General features: G+C 47.4%; 1 protein-coding gene across 5 annotated transcripts in view; it reads right to left on the bottom strand.

The window, feature by feature from the left end:
• Positions 1–17,603, bottom strand: part of PLCB2 (phospholipase C beta 2) — a 37,172-nt gene extending 19,569 nt beyond the window's left edge. For all 5 annotated transcript variants that reach the window (XR_014590432.1, XM_083864126.1, XM_083864125.1 and 2 more), the window contains exons 1-10: positions 17,196–17,603; positions 13,645–13,722; positions 12,036–12,104; positions 4,550–4,690; positions 3,811–3,890; positions 3,438–3,491; positions 1,335–1,410; positions 876–976; positions 417–583; positions 56–202 (exon numbers count right to left, since the gene is read on the bottom strand). Coding sequence is in view for 4 of the 5 variants with exons in the window: in XM_083864126.1 (XP_083720252.1) it covers positions 56–202; positions 417–583; positions 876–976; positions 1,335–1,410; positions 3,438–3,491; positions 3,811–3,890; positions 4,550–4,690; positions 12,036–12,104; positions 13,645–13,722; positions 17,196–17,279 (997 nt within the window). In the remaining variant the exon portion in view is untranslated. The remainder of the gene's footprint in view (positions 1–55; positions 203–416; positions 584–875; positions 977–1,334; positions 1,411–3,437; positions 3,492–3,810; positions 3,891–4,549; positions 4,691–12,035; positions 12,105–13,644; positions 13,723–17,195) is intronic.
• Between the last annotated feature and the right edge of the window lie 256 nt (positions 17,604–17,859).

The raw sequence follows: 17,859 nt of genomic DNA, 5'->3' as shown, positions 1-17,859 counted from the left end.
GGGCACACACACATCTGCCTGGCCCCCGGGCGTGCCTGCCCCAGCACTGCCCTACCTGTCAGATAGGTGTTGTGTGAGGAATTGATGTAGTAGTGTGAGAGCGGCTGGGTCATGTCCTGGTACAGCATCAGCTTGTCCAGCACTATCAGGTTGTTCTCGGGGCCACAGAGGAACCAGACCATCCCCTCCGGAGAGAGCTGCCCTGCATGGCAAACACAGCTGTTAATGAACCCTTAGATGCCAAATAGAACAGCTCTGCCACCTCTTTGGAAGTGGAGAGAGAATTGTGAGAACAACAGGGAATTGTGGGAATCAGGCTGACTGCTCCCCTGGGAAGCAGGATGGCAGAGGGCATGAGATCTTCTGCTCTTTCATCCCACCTCTATAGCAAGTGCTTTGGGCTGAACAAAACTCACCTCTCTGGATGTTAAACCCGCTGGGCTCATACTTCTCTATCAGGCTCTGCACCTGCTCAGGTTTGGCTGGCGGGAAGAGGATGTCATTGAGGCGGGTGTCGCGCTGCTTCTTGTTGATGAACTTTGCCAGGTGCTCTTTGGTCATGTAGGGCTTTGCTTTTAGATGGCTGCAGTGAGAGAATCACAGAGGGGCAGAGGTAAGGCCTTGGAATTACCCCAGAAATCTTTTCACATAGGAGAGGTTGATCCTCCCTCTGGGCCCATATATTTCAGGGTCCTGTAGCACAGTGAGGTCTCATCCATTTTATTCAGGCTGTGAGTAAAGGCATTAAGTGATCTGGGATCCTGCCTTTCTAAGGCTTAAGGCCAGACAAACCACACAACATTAAATCCCCTCCTTCCTCTCTATCTTTTGCCACAAGAGACCAAGTTCTGGGCTGTGGCTTGAGGGAAACTTACTGTGAGGTAAATATCTCATCAATCTCGGGTCGTGGACACAGATTCATGAGGAATGTCTTGTACACTGTCTCAGGGAAGTCCTCAGGGTTGATGGCATCATTCTGAGAATGCAATGAAGCCGTGTCAGGACCACAAACCTGTGACAGCTTTTACCTGTCATGAACACCCACAGCTCAGCACTTGGCTGTAACAACCCCAGTAAGTGACTAGAACATCTGGCAGGGTGTTGCTGCTCCTTGTGCCACACAGTGCAGGTGCTGGAGTCACAAGTGTTACTGGAAGACAGTAAGAACTGATGCCAGCAGGCCAGAGTTCAGGCCTGGCAGTGGTAGGGTAAGGTAAACAACTACAAGCATCTCAGCTGATGGTTTTTCACAGCCAAGGGCACCCCAGTCGGGGCAGGGAAAAAGATCCTTCTCAAGCTCATGAGACTTCTGGATACCCAAAATAAACCCTTACCTTGCCATTTGGCAGATGACAAGCACTTAATGCTTGTTCCACCCTCTTCTTGTCTGCAGGGAACATCTGAAAAATACTAACCAGACAGGCAAACAAACATCACCATGGAGCAGGAGAGAGGTCGAGGGGCTGGAGCTGCAGGCACTGCAGGACACTCCAAATGCACAGCAAGGGAGACAGGCAAAACAACTGTAAGCACGAACCAACATAAACAGACAGTGTTTCTCCAGGGGAGGAACTGAGGGACCAAGTGTGATAAACCTACACATGATTTTTTGACTGCTGATTTAGAGCAGCAGTTCTGTATTTCTGCTATGGACTCTGTAAGAGCACTGTCATTTGAAATCCCTCTCCTGTCCTTTTCTGTCCCTCTTGGAGGTGCTTCTATGGTACTGTGGAGAAATAAAAACAACTGAACTTTCCTTCCTTTTAAAATATCCCTGTCAACAGCACCGTAGTCTCCTCCACAAATAAATCCAGCCTCAGTTCTGTTAAGCTCCTGGAATCGCAGGTGTTCACAGCAGACAGGGGAACAAGGAGTGCCCGGTGTTGCCAGGTTGGGAGTGCCTGGCAGGGGCTGGAGCCACTCATGCAAACCCTGCCCTTTGCAAGGCAAAACTGCAGCAGCCTTGGTATGATTCCAAAGGGATTTACATATTTAAAGGAAAGGCAAATGCTCATGGAATTTTCACAATTTTCAGGAGTTTTGAAAGCTTTACATTTACCTGCACTTGGAGATACTGAGTATTTTTATAAACCTTATTCTTAATCTGGACTGTTTCATGGTCTGCATTTTTACCATTCTGCAAGAAATGGGCACTGAGGAGAGGTACATCTGTATCAGATACTTTTTTCTAGCTTGTTTCAGAGGAATAAGCTCTGCAGCAACGCTACCTTGCTTGCATTTTAAAGATTAATTCAAAGCACTTTTCCCTAGTGTGTTATGCATTACAGACCTACACATTTTTAACAGCCCTTTGATTAATATTCTGGTTTCTGACAATGAAATCCTGCTGGTTGGTAGTTTAGAAAACAAATAACAAAAATTGTTTAGTGTTGAATAAAGCTCAGCCCTCCAGGAGCCCATTTAGTCAGCACAGCCCTAATCCAGCACAGTTCTGCCTTACAACACACCCTGTGGCCTGTGTTTATTTGGGGTGATTAGTGCTCACCTCTTGTGAAACTGTAACACAGCACAGACCTAGAGCAGAGTGGTTCAGAACTTCCCAAATGCACTGTCTGCAGCTCCTAATTCTTAAGACGAAAGGTAATTTATGGACCCAAAAGGGAATTCAACATGGCAGTGCTGCCTTTTGTCATTCTATGAGCTAAATCAGCACAGAGGAACCACAGGACCAGCCCTGGAGCGATCTGACTTGGGAAGACACTGAATGGCACAAAATCAATTCCAGATTCATGCCACATAGTGCAGGGGAGAAGGGACAGGCTGGGCTTTGCTTCCCATTCTAATGGGAGCCCTACCTGATGCACAAGGCCAAGCTGGGGACAGGGAAGGACAAATCTTTTCTGCTCCTAAACCAGCACTAACACTAGCCCAGAAGCTGCTTCCCTCTCATGCACATCCCAGAGCAAAGGCTGAGGGACAGAGGAAGTGGGAAAGGACTGGAGTGGTCACAAGTGGAGAAAGGAGACAAGAAAAGCAAGAGAGCCCTGCTGCAGGTGAGCTGGCGAGTCCAGCAAAGAGCTCTCCAAATAGAGAACTCCTTACAGGAAAGGGAAACAATCCCAACACCTCACCCACCTTTCAGCTCAGTTTTTGCAAAATTATCTGTGATCAGAACTTTACCAAAGTTGCTTTGTTTTGTTGATTTTTTTTTGGCCCAAACAACAAGGAAGTGATATTTGTGGCTATTTAAGCCATTTATTGCTGTAGATGAAGGCCACAATCCCCTTTCCAGACTCAAATTATATGTCACCTAAGTGAAGCAGGAGAACTTCCATGGCCTGCACACAGAGGGAAAGTTCTCTGCCTCTTAGGTGCAGGGAGAGTGGACAGCTGAAGCCACTGAGCAACCATCCTCTCACCAGTAGCTCTGCCTGTAGTCTGACTGAACACACAATGAAACAAATATTCGCACTCACTTCCGGACAGGAATCTTTCCCTCTTCATTCAGTTGCAACTTCAGCTTCACTAAACTGTGGAAAAAAAAAATAAACAAACCAACAAGATAACAAAAAATGCATTTGTAGAATCTTAAGAGATCCTACTAAGTGAGAAGAAAGGAAAACCATTTAACAATTAACTGAAAATCAGAGTCCTGCAGACCATCAGCTTAACCTTGGCATGAGCCAGCCCTCGGTCTGGAGGCTGCCAAGGGACCTGGATACTTAGAAGTAATATATATATATATTTCTTTTTTTAATTATTTTTTAAAATTATTATTTTTCCCCAGTACCGTCAGAAAGAGCAGGACATGGAGGTTTCAAAGAAAAAGGTTTCTCAGAAAGGACTTACATTTTCTCTAGGAAGGTGTAGCGGGGAGCGTTGTACGTGAGGGGATTCCGGGCAATGGCCATAATATCATCAGCCCAGTCCTGGAACAAACAGGGCAGAGGCAGTTGGGCACTACTGAACTGCTCCAAGAAGGACACAGCAAACATGGAAAGGGCACAGAACCCTGGAATGGTTTGGGTTGGAAGGGACCTTAAAGCCCATCCAGTCCCACATCCTTCCACAGGCAGGGAAACCTTCCACTATCCCAGGCTGCTCCAAGCCCCATCCAACCTGACCTTGAACACTTCTAGGGATGAGACAGCCACAGCTTCTGTGGGCAACCTGTGCCAGGGACCCCCACCCCCACAAGGAAGGAATTCTTCTCACACCCAATCAAAATCTACCCTCTTCCAGTTTCAAACGGTTATCCCTTATCCTGTCTGATAGTTCTGGGCTTTACTCTATCACCTTCCTCCTGCCTATAAACACTTTCCACTTCTCAGGTGCCCATTCATCCATACAAAACACATGAAAGACAACAATAACCAGTCTTCTACTGGTCCTTCTCCATGCCGGCCAGAAGCTTCTAGAGCTATGGAGATACTGCACCTGACTGGAACATAAACCTGCTTGTTTATAATCTTCTCAGTAATGCTGAAAGAGCTCAGTAATGCTGTCTCTCCTTCTCCTTTCCTGCTCCCCAAAAAATGCCGCAATCCTTTGTGGTTCCCAGTACTTCCATGACCTCAGGCCCCAATACCTGGCAAATATTCTCCTTGTAGGACACAAAGTTATGGAAAGTGAGGTCAACCATATCAGGGCCAGATACAATTGTCAGGGTCTTCAGCAGGAAGGTGCTGTAAGGGTAATCCAAGTTAAAAACCTCTCGGAGCTTCAGGGACTGCAAAAGAAACAGAACAGATGGGAGGAAGTGGAGAATGAGGGAAAACTACCCAAAAAACCCAGACGCCAATACACACATTGGCCCAAATTCACAGAAGGCATCTCAAAGGCTGCAAAATTGCTTAGTGTAATCTTCCTTTCCTTGGCTTTCCTTTTTTTAATCTTTATTCTGGAGTCTGCATTACTGGATCCTCCATGGGACAAACCACCATAAATAACACCCCTGCACATGTCCGAAAAAGTCAAAGCTGCTCTTAAAGAATTTTTTTCTGAAACTTCAGGCTGGACTTGCAAGCAAGCAGGGGAGAGTTTGGCCTGCTTGTGCCAGAAATGTGTAACCAGTTCATTTTATCAAAACACACACACTAAAAAGTGTATGAGTGTGACACCCTTACATGTAACCTTCTTCCACAAGAAAGATGTTTTTTGGGACCCCCTGTCACCCCAGAGTTGGGATCCTCCCCTCCAAGCCCCATTTTCTCTTGCAGTCAGTTGCTAGTAGTGGTTTTTTCCATAGCAATTCCAGTATCCTACGGCAGTGGCTCACCAGAGACTTGTTTTGCTAAGTGTAAGGCTCATCCGATTAGTGGTACTTGGATTGCAGCACCATATGAAAGTATTTAAAGAATCCTTTAAATTATTCAGTATTTTCTGCATTCCTATGCATGGTGTCACTAAGCCAAGGTATCCAAGGTATCCCAGAGTTTTACTGATGGTGCTATTTATAATGGGAAGATAAAATTTCCATTCCTAGAATAAAGCACAGCAATCCATTATCTGAAGTGCAGGATAAATCCCTGTCCAAGCAAACAGGGAGCTGTCAGAGCACCTGCTCTTTTAGAAACAGGGCAAAATCCACCATCTGGGATTGTTAGAGCAGGTCAGACTTGGAAGTTAAACTGGAGCTGGAATCTGAGTGCACCTTCAGGTTTCAGTCTGCATCATGTCACACACACAGCTGTATACACATTTTATGAGGAACTGCAGCATTTTTTTACTTCAATTTTCCTTATTTCTGGAGCATTTGCAATTTTGACACATCTGTAGCAAACAGGCATCTTTAAGAAAAAACAGGATGGTCTGGATTGTAACTCAGGATCATCTGACTGCATCTCTCTAAGGGGGTAGCTCTGAAACCTGTTTAATCCCAGAGCATTTGGAGGGAGGGAAGGGAAAGGAATATGAGTTGCCTATTTTCTACAAGGGAATTTCTAAAATGGCTCCTTCTTGCCTTGTGAGCCATTTTCCTTTGCAGAACTGAGCACCACCAAACACCCACATCTCCTTCCCACACTCATGGCAACTCCTTGTTGGAGCTCAACTTTCCAGTGCCAGCGGCAAAGTGTTGGGATTTTAACTCCAAACTTCATCTTGCAAAAGCACCAGCATTTGTTCAGCTCCAGGGCTGTACAGGAGAGGAGGCCCAAACAATTGTGAACTTGTGGTTGTGCTGAACTCATTTCCTGTATTTGTTATCCGGGGCTCCTCCCAGCCCTTCCTTCTCCACACGCTGCTCTCTAGCAGACATTTGTCACCTGGTTCTCTCCAGACCCCTCTGTCCAGGCCACGTCCCCCAGCAAGCTGAGCACTTTTGCCCTTATCAGGCAGTGATGCATCCAACACCCAGTGAAGATGTGGAGAGAGGGCCAGAGACTGTGTGTAGGAGCTCTGAACCTGATGCCACATCACAGCTCTTTCACAACCTGCACTCCTTTAGCACCTTGTGCCACAGCTCCACTCTGGGATTACTCACTGTCACCTTGCAGGTCGCCATAAAGGAAAAATAGGAATCGCTGCATGAAAAGCAGGACACGCATATTAGCCATGCAAATCAGAAAGGAAACACTCTTAGCAAATCCCCTTAAAAAAAAAAACACAGACAAACAGAAAACAACCTACTAGCAGAGTGGCTGAAACATGGAGTCAGCTGGTGTTTCATGTCCCACCCTCTTGATTTCCCTAAAATTCTCGCTGTAGAGATCCATAGTCCAGAGAGAAGCAAATTCTCATGCAAATATAAGCAGTCAGAGATGGACACAAGACAGAGAGGGATGGTCCTTTCTCTGCTTGAAAGGGGGCAGAGCCAACTGACATCAGGACCTACTGTGTCACTGTGCCCTGACAGAGCCCTGTCCTGTGGCACTAGGACAACAAATCTTCTCTTTTGGAGAAGAGAGGTCTTGTCTTGTTGCCAGAAGAGAAAAAGGAAGCCCCAAGATACTTCTGATGCCTTTGACTGCAGAAGTAACACTCCTGTCCCCGTTAGCCTTGCTGGTCCACGCTGCAGATAATCCCTGTGGAATGGGGAGGGACAGCCTCGCCCTGTGCCGAGCATCTCAGGGACACAGGCAGACAAAAATCCACAGTGAAGCACTCTCAGCTCTCAGTGTCTTACCTAAAGCAACTGGAAAATGAAGCAGCTCAGATTTCCAGGCACAGAATAGCCCATGGTGTTCTGCCATTCAGCAGGGACACACTGCCAGGGACAGAGGAGTGTGTGGCCCCAGAGCTCACTGCACAATGATGGCAGAAGCAGGAGGGCCTATCATGGCAAAGGCCATCACTCTCATGTGCCCATTTCCTTGCTCAGCTCCTGCTCCACCATTTATAAATCCTTTGCCAGACACAGGCTTGTACCTGCCTCTCTCTTGCACTCACAGACTGGTGTCTCCATATGGCTCCATATGATTGCTCTCCAGTTGGAGGGCTGGAATTAGACTTAGTTCAGCTCCATCCTGGGCTCACAAGTTGCTGAATCCCAGTGCCAGAGCTGCTCATCCCCTGTGCTGCAGCAGAACCACAGACCACCCACAGTGTTTACAGCCTGTGGCTCACAGCCACGGCTCAGCTCCGAGGGCACTGTGATAGTCCTGCACAGTTCCTGAACATTCCCACTGGCTTCAACTTTATCGTCTCAAAACATGAGTGAAATGCCTCAGTATCATTTTCTCTCTGTACATGTGCAGTGCAAGCTGCATCTCCAGGTCCAACACCAACAGAATGTGGACAGAGGATGAAGCTGGTTTATAATCATGACAATCAGAAAGTACAACTTTTGTTTCTATTAAAAAAATACGCCTGTCTCAAAGCCAATGCCTCCTGAAACATCTAAACAAACCCCAAGACACAGCCAACAGCCTGTGTCTGGCCTAAAACATTGTGTATTTTGGCCTTTATTATTATTGGATTCTCTGTCAGCATTCCGGGGTCTCGGTGCCTTAGAAACCACAAAAAGCGCCACAAATGGAGCAGCCCTTATTGTTCCTCATTACTGAAATGAAAACACAGACCTGATTGTAAATAACAGCCTGATCTGTATCGGCACACTGCTGAACTACAGTCAATAGCTTTTTAATCTTGTCTCCTTGCTGTTCAAAGGCGCTGCTCATTCTTATCTTTATTATTCTCTTGAACACACGCCAAGTTCTCTCTGCCCCATCTTAAAAAAAAAAAAAAAAAAAAAAGAAAAAAAAAAAAGAAAAAAAAAAAATTCCGCGAAGAAAAGTCACGGCAGAAACCCGAAGCCGCTCTCAAAAAAACTCACACGGGCGGGTGAGCAGAGGAGCCCTGCACAGGAGGGGAGGGGCCAGGGAGGATTCTGCTCTGTGGTGAGAAGAGGGCTGGGGAAGGCAGAGGGCTGTTTGCATTTGGAGGTGGCTCCTGTGGCTGGCAGCCCTTAATGAGTCCCTTTTCACGCTGTGCTGGGCACTGCCTGCTCCCTATCCATCCCTAGGCACGGATGGGGTCCCAGCTGTGACCTGTGCTGGCAGTGCACACGGCAGCAAGGTGTCTTCTCAAGTGGTTTTCCGCGTGGCTGCTTTGGTTTTATTATTCTCGCTATGTGTAGAGGTTACAAAGAAAAACCCCAAACCTCCTGCTCGGCTGGTGGGAAAGTGTTACTGAAAGTAGGGAAGCCCCAACACCCACAGTGACCCACCCCCCCTGCCCCAAGGGGTGCTATGGGACTGGAAAACTCAGGGCAGGTTACATCCTTGAGCCACAGCCCAAACCTGCACACCCCCTTGCTGTGGAAAGAAGTGGTACAGATGCTTGCCATACAGCACTCTCCTTCCTCCGGAATTCCTTCAGTCACAGTCCAGCAGGAAAACCAGGCCACAAGCTTTGCCTCAGAACAGCTGCAGATTGACCGGTGCATCGCTTGCAGGCAAGGGCAAAGGATGCTCCTTTTTATTGCTGGTGCCATTCACAGCTCTTCCTACAGCTGTGATCCCGCTCTCCTTGTCCTAATCCTTGTCCTAAATAAGGCCCATGGCTCACTCCTTTCCCACCCTCAGGCAGTGAAACAAGTAAATACGTTATTTACAGTATTAATTCTAACAGTTCTATTCCACAACTATTCCAAGCCACTATTTTGTAACAGGGCAAAACAGCACCATGTCCATTCTTCCACCTCAAAACAGATTTTTATTTGCTTCAACACACCAGTTTTTTATATTAATGCCTTTTGTAACAACGCCCCAGACATAGCCGCCCCATGGTGGTGACATGGTGGTGCATGTGAAGAGTTTTTCCCTGCTTTCTGCATTCCTTTGTGAACTTCTGCTCTCAGGAGAGCCAAATGAACATGACCCTGAGGGCTTTAAGCCAGAGGCATCAAGGACAGCAGAGCTACGTGTAACTAAGAATTCTCCAGACCCAGATGGCACATCTTGGTTCAACGAGATGTTGAACCCTTCAGTGCCCACACAAGACCTCCCAGGATTCACAAGGAAGAGATGGATAAGGAGCCAGTCTAGTGCATTTTACTACATGTTATCACAGAATTTCAGAAAACTCCCTGAAATAATAAGGGGGCTTATTTCAAATCAGTCCCTGTAAAATGCAGAGTTCAAAAAGCACTTGGGATTTTCACAGCAAAGGTTGTCATCAAGTGCATCACTTCTGCCCACCGAGAATACTTAATAAATCAGTCAGTGCTTGACCTTTGCTTCATTGTTCTTCAAAAATGAGCTACAGCCAATTCCCAGGACTCTAAAACTCCATCCCTGGCCTATTACAACAGAGAACAGAGCAGCTCCATCCAGGTGCCTAGGGAAAAGTACTGGAACAGGGTAAATGCACTGGCACTTCATTGACACATTCCTGCAGCTCCCAGCAATCTAGGATTCAGCAGCTTCCTAACCCAGAGGCATTATCTCACATTTAATAACCCTCTAAGGGCATTTCCTTCTTGCACTGACATTTTATACTCATATTTCCATGACTCTGCAGGAAGCATCACCCATGGCATGGTGATGTGAGGTGGGACAGCAGCAGCAGCACCTCCTGCTTGTACCACTCCTACCTCTGGAAAATTCCACCTTATATGGAGATCCTGCACTGCAAGAAACCCTGACTAACTGCTTCAAACCCTGAGTAAGTGATTCAAACCCTGAGTAAGTGCTTTGTGCTCCCCTTCTCCATTCAGCTCCTGATATTACAGCACTCCACATCCCATTCACCCTACTCCTTCTGCCAGAGCACAGTCCTTCCTACTCAGACGCTCTGCCCCCAGCAGTCTCTTCATTCCTTTGTTAATCCTGCTGCTCTTCCTTACCTTTTCCAGTTCTCACCTAATTTGAGAGCACACTAGAACTGCACATAAATATGGATCCGTTTGGGGTGTACACAATATCATGACTTCCTAATGATTTCCTTATAATTCCTAACATACAATTTACTTTTAGAGGGCAAATACTGCTGAACATTACATTGATATTTTACCATACACCCACGATGTTTTCTGAGTAGCAACAGTCAACTGAGGGGCTGTTATTACAGAAGGATGAGGGATTTTTTTTTCTGTGTGCATTGTCTGATTTTTATCTGTATAAAATATATCACTCATTAGATCATGCAGTAAATCAGCAATTCAAGGTCTTCCGACAAACCAGTCTGATTTTATTACCCCAAATAATTCTGTACCATTGGCAAACTGCCTTCTCCTGGTACTCTCCAATTAGTCTTCCTTAACTAATTCCTAAAATCGAGGACATGTTTCTCCAGCCTCCTGTTACCACCAGGACATTCAGCCTCAGTACTTCCCCCAGCAATTTATCGTCTATATTAAAAATCAATTCATTTTGCCAACAGGTTTTTGGTTATTTGTCTCTAAGTTTCACACCCTAGAAAAGAGTATCTCATACTTCCCCTTTAAGTCAGCCTCTTCCTTAGAGTGTCCCATCTGGAGGGCAGCACCCACTCAAACACCCCCAAATATTTAATTCTCTCAAATGAAAATCTGACCTCTGACCGCATTTTTTAAGAACAATTCCCACAAAACAAGTTGCTGACAAAGTTTTAGGCTCATTGAAAACTGTAGTATGTTCCATTCTAGTGAATTTCTAAGGAGAAAGGCAGTTTCTCTGAAGGAAATATGATTTTTAAGAAGATGGGTACTGTTCTTGAGCTCTGCTGTACCTTTAGCACCCACCATATTGTGGTATTTTGAGAAATACTGGTCTTAGGGAGCTCTGAATAGACATTTTCAGAGCAGATTGAGAAAACAGCCACACAACTTATGCAAAAGGCTGCTTGAGGCTCAGGAGATATTGCAAAACCTTTCCCCTTTGCCTTAGAGAATCACCTATGTCACCACATGACCCATCAGCTTTACTTCTTTGGTCCCTTTTCCACCTTTGAGCTTTACTGCAGTTTTCTGCTTGGCTTTTCCATACATGGAAAAGTTAAAAACAAACAAACAAAAAAAGAGTCCCAGAAACAAGATCCTAACAAGGGCTGCAAGAAGCTTCAATTATAACTGAAATCAAGAATAAAGCCCTGATCATGTGCAAATGCAAAAATATTTGGGAGAAAAACAAACAAAAACCAAAAAATTAAAAACCAATTAACCAATCAATCAAAAAAGAAAGTAGTTTTTCTGAATATGCATTTTCTTCCCTTTAAAGGGAAAGAACCCAGCATACACTGTTGGAATGGGATTTTAACTCCAGGTTTGTGGGTACCCTGTGCATCCTTACACAAGAGCAGCTCTGGTGACTCAGTTCAGGAGTATCAGTGTCTCCAGCAGGACTTGCCAGTGCAGCAGGGCACTTGGAAGGGGAATTGGTTTTCCTGGCTTTCTGACATTCCTTCCAATGAGCCCATCTACTGCAGTCTGGGAGTGCTGCTTTTGGGTGCACAGAGGGCCCCTCCGTGGGAGGGAGGTCAGGGACAAGAGTCAAGATGGCTTTTCTGTATTTACATAGCTGTGATGTAAGGAGATGAGATCCTCTCTACCTTCTTCCTACAGAAATCCAGGACAAACTGCCTGAGCCCACCAAAACCACAGGCAGCCCTGCTTTTCCATGGAAACACTGGACAGAAAGAAGCTGTGGACTCACCTTGGGCGTCTTGGCAAATCGCCCTGCTCGGGTGTCTCGGATGCTGGTGATATCCAGAATTTCCCTTTCCTACAACAGAAAAAGGACAAGGAAAATGAGGAAAGACAAAGGAGGAAGGAAATCATACCATGACAGAGCCCCCAGAAGTTGTAAGTCAGGTTTGGCTTAGTGTCTTTCCCTGTGGAAGAGCTCTCCCAGCAGGAATAAGGCAGGGAGGGAAGCCATTCCCACAGAGGACACTGCACAGCCTTCCCCAGGCAGCCTCTCCACGTCCTCACTCCTGGCTTGCTGTCTTGTTTGTTATTTTAATATCCAACCTGCATTTCCTTCCTCTGTTACTAATTTTTCTTCTCACCATGGGTCTGGAGAACAAATTATACTCATTGCAGCAGATAGTATTATTTTCCAAGATCACAGTACAGGACAATGTGGATGCCATGTCTTCTGGCTGTATCCTCATTTTATTGTTTGGCAGGAAGTAATTTTACTCCTAATCCCACTCCTTTCTGAGTCCATAGTGCAAAAGCAGTTCAGTTTACTTTAGCTGCTAATCAACAGCATTTTCCAGGAATGCAAGACCCCTTCCAGTCTGGGTTTCTTTGTGGCAGCTATGCTTCCTTCCCCCAGCCCCTTTCCCAGGTATCCCAATGAAGTATCTCCCTTTTCATGGTGACACCAGCTCCCCTTGCCTCACTTTGTGCTCCACTTCTTCCTGCTGGAACCTTTAGAGCAGAAATTCTACTGCCCGAGTGGACCTTGAAAGCAGAACAAGAGGGACAGAGACATCCAGGGGTGTGGCAGCGCCCAGCACTGTGACACTATTCTCAGGGGATGTGGCTGAGGCAGTGCCTGGGCCCAGCTGGCACTGGGCACAATCTCTGGAAAGGCAGAGCTGACCCAACCCCACCAGATGCGGGGCCTGTGCAGGACGGTCTGACTCTGCCATGGCATGTAGGTCAGGCAGAGGAAGTAGAGCTGAACCACAGCCTGCTCTGGAAAGCAGAAGTAAGCCCAGCCTTCCACCTCCCTCTCCATCACTTGATGCTACTCATCAGTGAGGAACTGAATTCTCTTTCCTCCATGTGTTGTCTCTCCCTCTCCTCCAGCAGCTGGCATCTTGTGCTTTGCTCTGGCAGCCTGCAAACACCACCCTGAGCACAACTTGCTCTCCAGACGTCATGTAGGCCCTACCTCACTAAGGTCATTACTGTCTAATTAAAATGTCTAAAACTCCAATGAGTCAGTTAATGGCTCCAGTGCACAGGTTAGGAGAATCCTGTATCTTGCTGGATGACACGGATATTAGCACAACTGTTCTCCATTAAGTCCTTTGAAGGACAGGTAATGAACTTTGCAGGAGTCAAAAAAGGTGAAAGCATGAAAGGCACAGAAAGGCCACACTCACACCTTCAGTTCTTGCACTTTCCTGGTGCTGTGAAGACCAACCTGGCACTGAGCAGCTCCCACTCCTTGGTGGGGTATCCCTGCTAAGAGGAATGAGTGTGGCAGTTTGCTCCCAAGTGCAGGACTTGAGTACTCACAGTGTTGTCATCTCACACAAACCTGGCCTGGCTGGTTGGAGCCTGAGCTGAGCAGCCTCAGCACTTACCGTGCTCTGATAGGTCCAGTACACGTAAAAGCCCTGGGGATCCACTCGGAGAATCACGGGAGAAGCATTTGATGTTTCCTGACAAAAAAAAACAACAAAAGAAAGAATGTTGGCACCTTGGGTGACTTGGAGAAAACATCCTGGGACACAAGGTTCCCAGTTCTAATACAGACCCAGACAGGTGAATACCCTCTGGGATTTATGAGAACTAACCCAAGGATTTTAGGACATCTCCAGTGACACCTGTGAGGCCCTGGAAGCTGAATCCTGAGTCTCACCTAACCTGTGCATTTAACAAGAACAACTCTCTTGGAGCTTTCTACACAAGAACTGAGAGAACAAAGTATCTGGAGATTCAATTAATTGTTTCATTTGAAAAGTCTTCTTTGGCCTTCTTTATTCTATAAGCTCAGGAGTAACCCAGGCCAAGCAGAGAAAGCTTTCATCCATGGCATCTCTCATCCAGGTGTTCATGCAGATTATCTGGGCTCCTAGTCAGGAAGGCTTCAAGGAAGGGATGCATCAATATGTTGTTTTAGATGGGGATTCTGAAACTCCACAGACTGTCTCTACACTGACCATCAAAAGAAGCAGCTATGCAGACATGCACACCAGAGGCTGTAATCCAATGAAATCATTTGGGGCTGATCCTGAACCCCACACAACCATTTCTGGGAAGGCTCTAAATTCAATTCAGGAAGCTGAAACACATCACTGCTAATAGGAAACCAGAAATGAAATCTGGAAGTTGTACTTGTCTCTTGGCCTCAGATTCTTCAGTCTGTTACTCAACTCATACTTTACTCTAGAGTGTATCTGTATTTTCAGGGACTTCCATTTCCATATACAATATTTACAGTTAACTGTTCATTGCACAGCACATTGTATGTGATCCTTTTACTGCCTCCTGTCTTCCCTCCTGCTGTGCCAGCACCAGCCTGCCCAGCACCATGTCCATGTTCCCAGAGCTCTTGGCTGGCTCCCTGCACACGTGGCCAAGGAGAGCAGAACAGGCCCCATGGTACCACCACAGAGTATTGTGCCATGTTCTAGATTACCCTTATCTCCCACAAAGCAGCTTTCTGGAGGGCAAGCAGAGGCTGCAAGGAAGCTGCTGCCAGGCTCCTGGGCAGGCCCAGGCCTGCCTGAGGGTGCAGGCAGCCTCTCCAGTGGGGCAGCTCCTGCCAGCAAAGGAAACGGGCAATCCCACAGAAGATGGTCTGGTAGCCAAAATGTCTGCTTCTCACTCTGTGGGCCAAAAACCAAGCACTGTCTGCTAAAATCCTGTAATCTATAATCTTTCAGAGATAGGAACAGTTTTGACTCTAGTATGAGGACTCAGAGGCAGCACAGAGCCAAACCCACACCATCTGCCCTGCTCAAGAGGTCAGCTACTGCCTTGTGCCCTGCCTGGGGTTCTCACAGGGTTCTCAGCTGGTTCTTTAACTCAGCTACCACCCCATGTAGTAAGACTTCACCTCTTCAGTCTGCCTAGGGGCCCCAGCTTGCTGGATGCTGAACAAAGCACTGCAGAGCTGCTCCTTAGCCCAAGGTCCTGCTACTGACTCTGTGGGACAGGTCAGAACAGTCCTGCCTGTCAGGGATCCATTGCTCTCTCCTCTAGACAGTGCCTTATCAAAGCTGGGTAAGGTGAGGGCTCTGTAGAAAAAGTGTGGGTTTGCTTTTTTGCTGGAAGGCCCTAGTTCAGTCCAAGCTGAACAATGATGTAAGAGGCCAATCTGATCTTCCTTAACTCCTTTGCCTCACTTGTCCTGGAAGGAGCCAAAACTGTTACCAACAGTACAGATCAATTGAAAGAGATACAAAAACAACACTCATGAATTCTAAAGCGCAGCAATCCTGCAATCTGGAGCTCTCACCATCATCCTCTGCAGCCTGTTCTAACCACGGATTGGGAAAGCCCAGTGCAATGGAGCAATGTGACCAAAACAGCCCACTCATGGAGAAGCCTTTCTTTATTGGTGGAGATCAAGCCTGTAAACTATTTAGTTGAGGCGACTTCTTAGAAATGTTTACAAATATATACATAAACTTTAAGGAAAGATCCAGACAGGAATTGAGCTCACTAATCAACAGCTATAGCAGGAAATAAACACTTGGTGGGTCTTGGAAGCCCAACTTGACTCACCTTGGGTTTCAGGGGAACCTATCCCAGGAATACCCAGTGAAGTACTTAACAGCTTCCAATTCCTGGGAGAGTAGTCCCCAAGGACTGACACGAGGTCATCAGCAATTTTATACAAGTTTGGCTACTGTTATTCTGAGAAAGCAGATTTCAAATTCTAAGAAGCCCAAAGTGCAGTCTGCAGGCAGTGAGCCCACAGGAAAGAGGAAGGCTGTGTTTTTAACAGTACCCGTCTCATCCTCCTGTTTATGTACTGCTAACAGAGAACTGGCAGCCATATTCCAACTCATATTCCTCACATCCATCCTTCCTGCTAGCTGCACAGTACACTGCTGTCATTCTCAGTGCCTCTGGACCACCCCACTGATGGTGTGCACAGGTGATCCACTCCCCCCCACACTCCTTTGGGACTTAACACTCTATCCCAGCTTCACACCCACAGAAGTGCTAATCCCTTCTGCACTGCTCCTGCAAGCTCCTTCTGATCGTCTCATTTCAACACCACATGAACTATCTCCCCAGATCCCTGTGAATGACCATAATCTGGGCTCTCCCTTTTTTATCAGTATTTGTGTTCAACAGCAGACAGTCCATCTCCACTCAGCACAGATGGATAGCTGCTCTCCTCCTGCTCAGGTTTGTAGGTGCTGGGGTAAGCACTCCTTTGTCTCCTCAGAAAGTGAGGAGGGGAGCCCTTACATTCCAATGTACTACTGCTGCCGCCCTACACTTTCTTCCCCTTACACAGAAAGGCAGTGACTGCAAAGCAGCTGTTTTGAAGGTAAAGAGGACAATGAGCTGGAGAGAGCAGCAGCTTGCTGCAGCACCCTGAGGCTCCAGCCCTGTTAGAGCACAGGCCCTTTGCTGTTGGGTCATTCCCAGACCCAGCGGCCAGGCAGGCGTGGGAGGCCATGGCTCCCCCGATCCACTCAGGCAACAGGGCCATAAGAGGAAGCAACTTGGAGCCTGATTTCATCTCTATCTGCAAAGTGCAGTGAGTGCTCTTTGCTCTGGAGTAAATCCTACCCCTCATGCTCCTCCAGAAAGTCCAAATGCAGCATTTGCATCTCACCCCACAGAGATTCCCAGCAGTGACCACCTTCCTGAGGGCTGGTCCTTGGGTCCTACACCAGGGGCTGCACACACAGACCCAGTACACACTCACTCCATTTGTTTCCATCCTCCACTACAAGAGGTGTAGAAATCACATCCCCAACCCCTTACACACACCCTCAATTTTAGTCCCTAGCTTTCCTGTTCTTCCCAGTTCCCTCTCCCCGTCCAGAGACCTCTGCTGTCAGGTGGGATACCACACAGGCTCCCAGCCTCCCCACAAACTGTGACCCAACCCGTGTCTCCCTGCCACCACAGGCACAGCCCAGGGAAAGAACAGCCCAGTACTCACATCATCCCATTTGATGAAGCGGTCGCCCTTGCACAGGTACTCCTTCACCTCCGTGGGCTTCAGGACGGGGTTCAGCACGGACATGGTCCTGCTGATGTGCTCCTCAGCTACCAGAAGCAAGAGCAGCTGCACAGTTCACTTCTCCTTAGGCCCCTCTCCTCTATCTCTGCCTCTCACGTGGCAGGGCGTTCTGCCATGGCCACCGTTGGCATCGGAGAGCAAACAGCCTCTTATATCCCAGCCCAATTTAGGAGGGGCAGGGACAGGCAGGCGAGGAGCGATGAATCTGCATTGTAAATCAACAGCTCCCCAGGCAAGCAGAGCCTCGCCCAAGGTCACCCGGAGGAAGGCTGCCGATGGCGGGTGCGCTCGTGGGCTCAAACGCCCACTGTCCCTCCGGGAGGGATCCACTCCTTGGAGCTGTGCTAGTGAGGCACCCGGCTCGGTGAACTTCCGCAACAACTGAACTTCCTTAAATGCTCTCTTGCAGCTACTGCCAAAATTGCTCCAACTGCTTCAGCAGCTGTGGTTACGGAGCAGCACAACTCTGGCTACAAGTAGACTGCCCCGTTCTTGCAATAGGCCAGATGTCCCAGGAAACAAGCTCATTCCTTGCTCTGGACAGATTCCATTTCTGGGGCCACTCACTGCACTGTCCAGTCTT

Source organism: Zosterops lateralis (assembly GCF_965231275.1).
Source record: "Zosterops lateralis genome assembly, chromosome: 6".
In the NCBI taxonomy this organism is placed as follows: domain Eukaryota; kingdom Metazoa; phylum Chordata; class Aves; order Passeriformes; family Zosteropidae; genus Zosterops; species Zosterops lateralis.
Note: the sequence above shows the minus strand (reverse complement) of the source record. Positions and strands in the feature narration are given on the sequence as shown.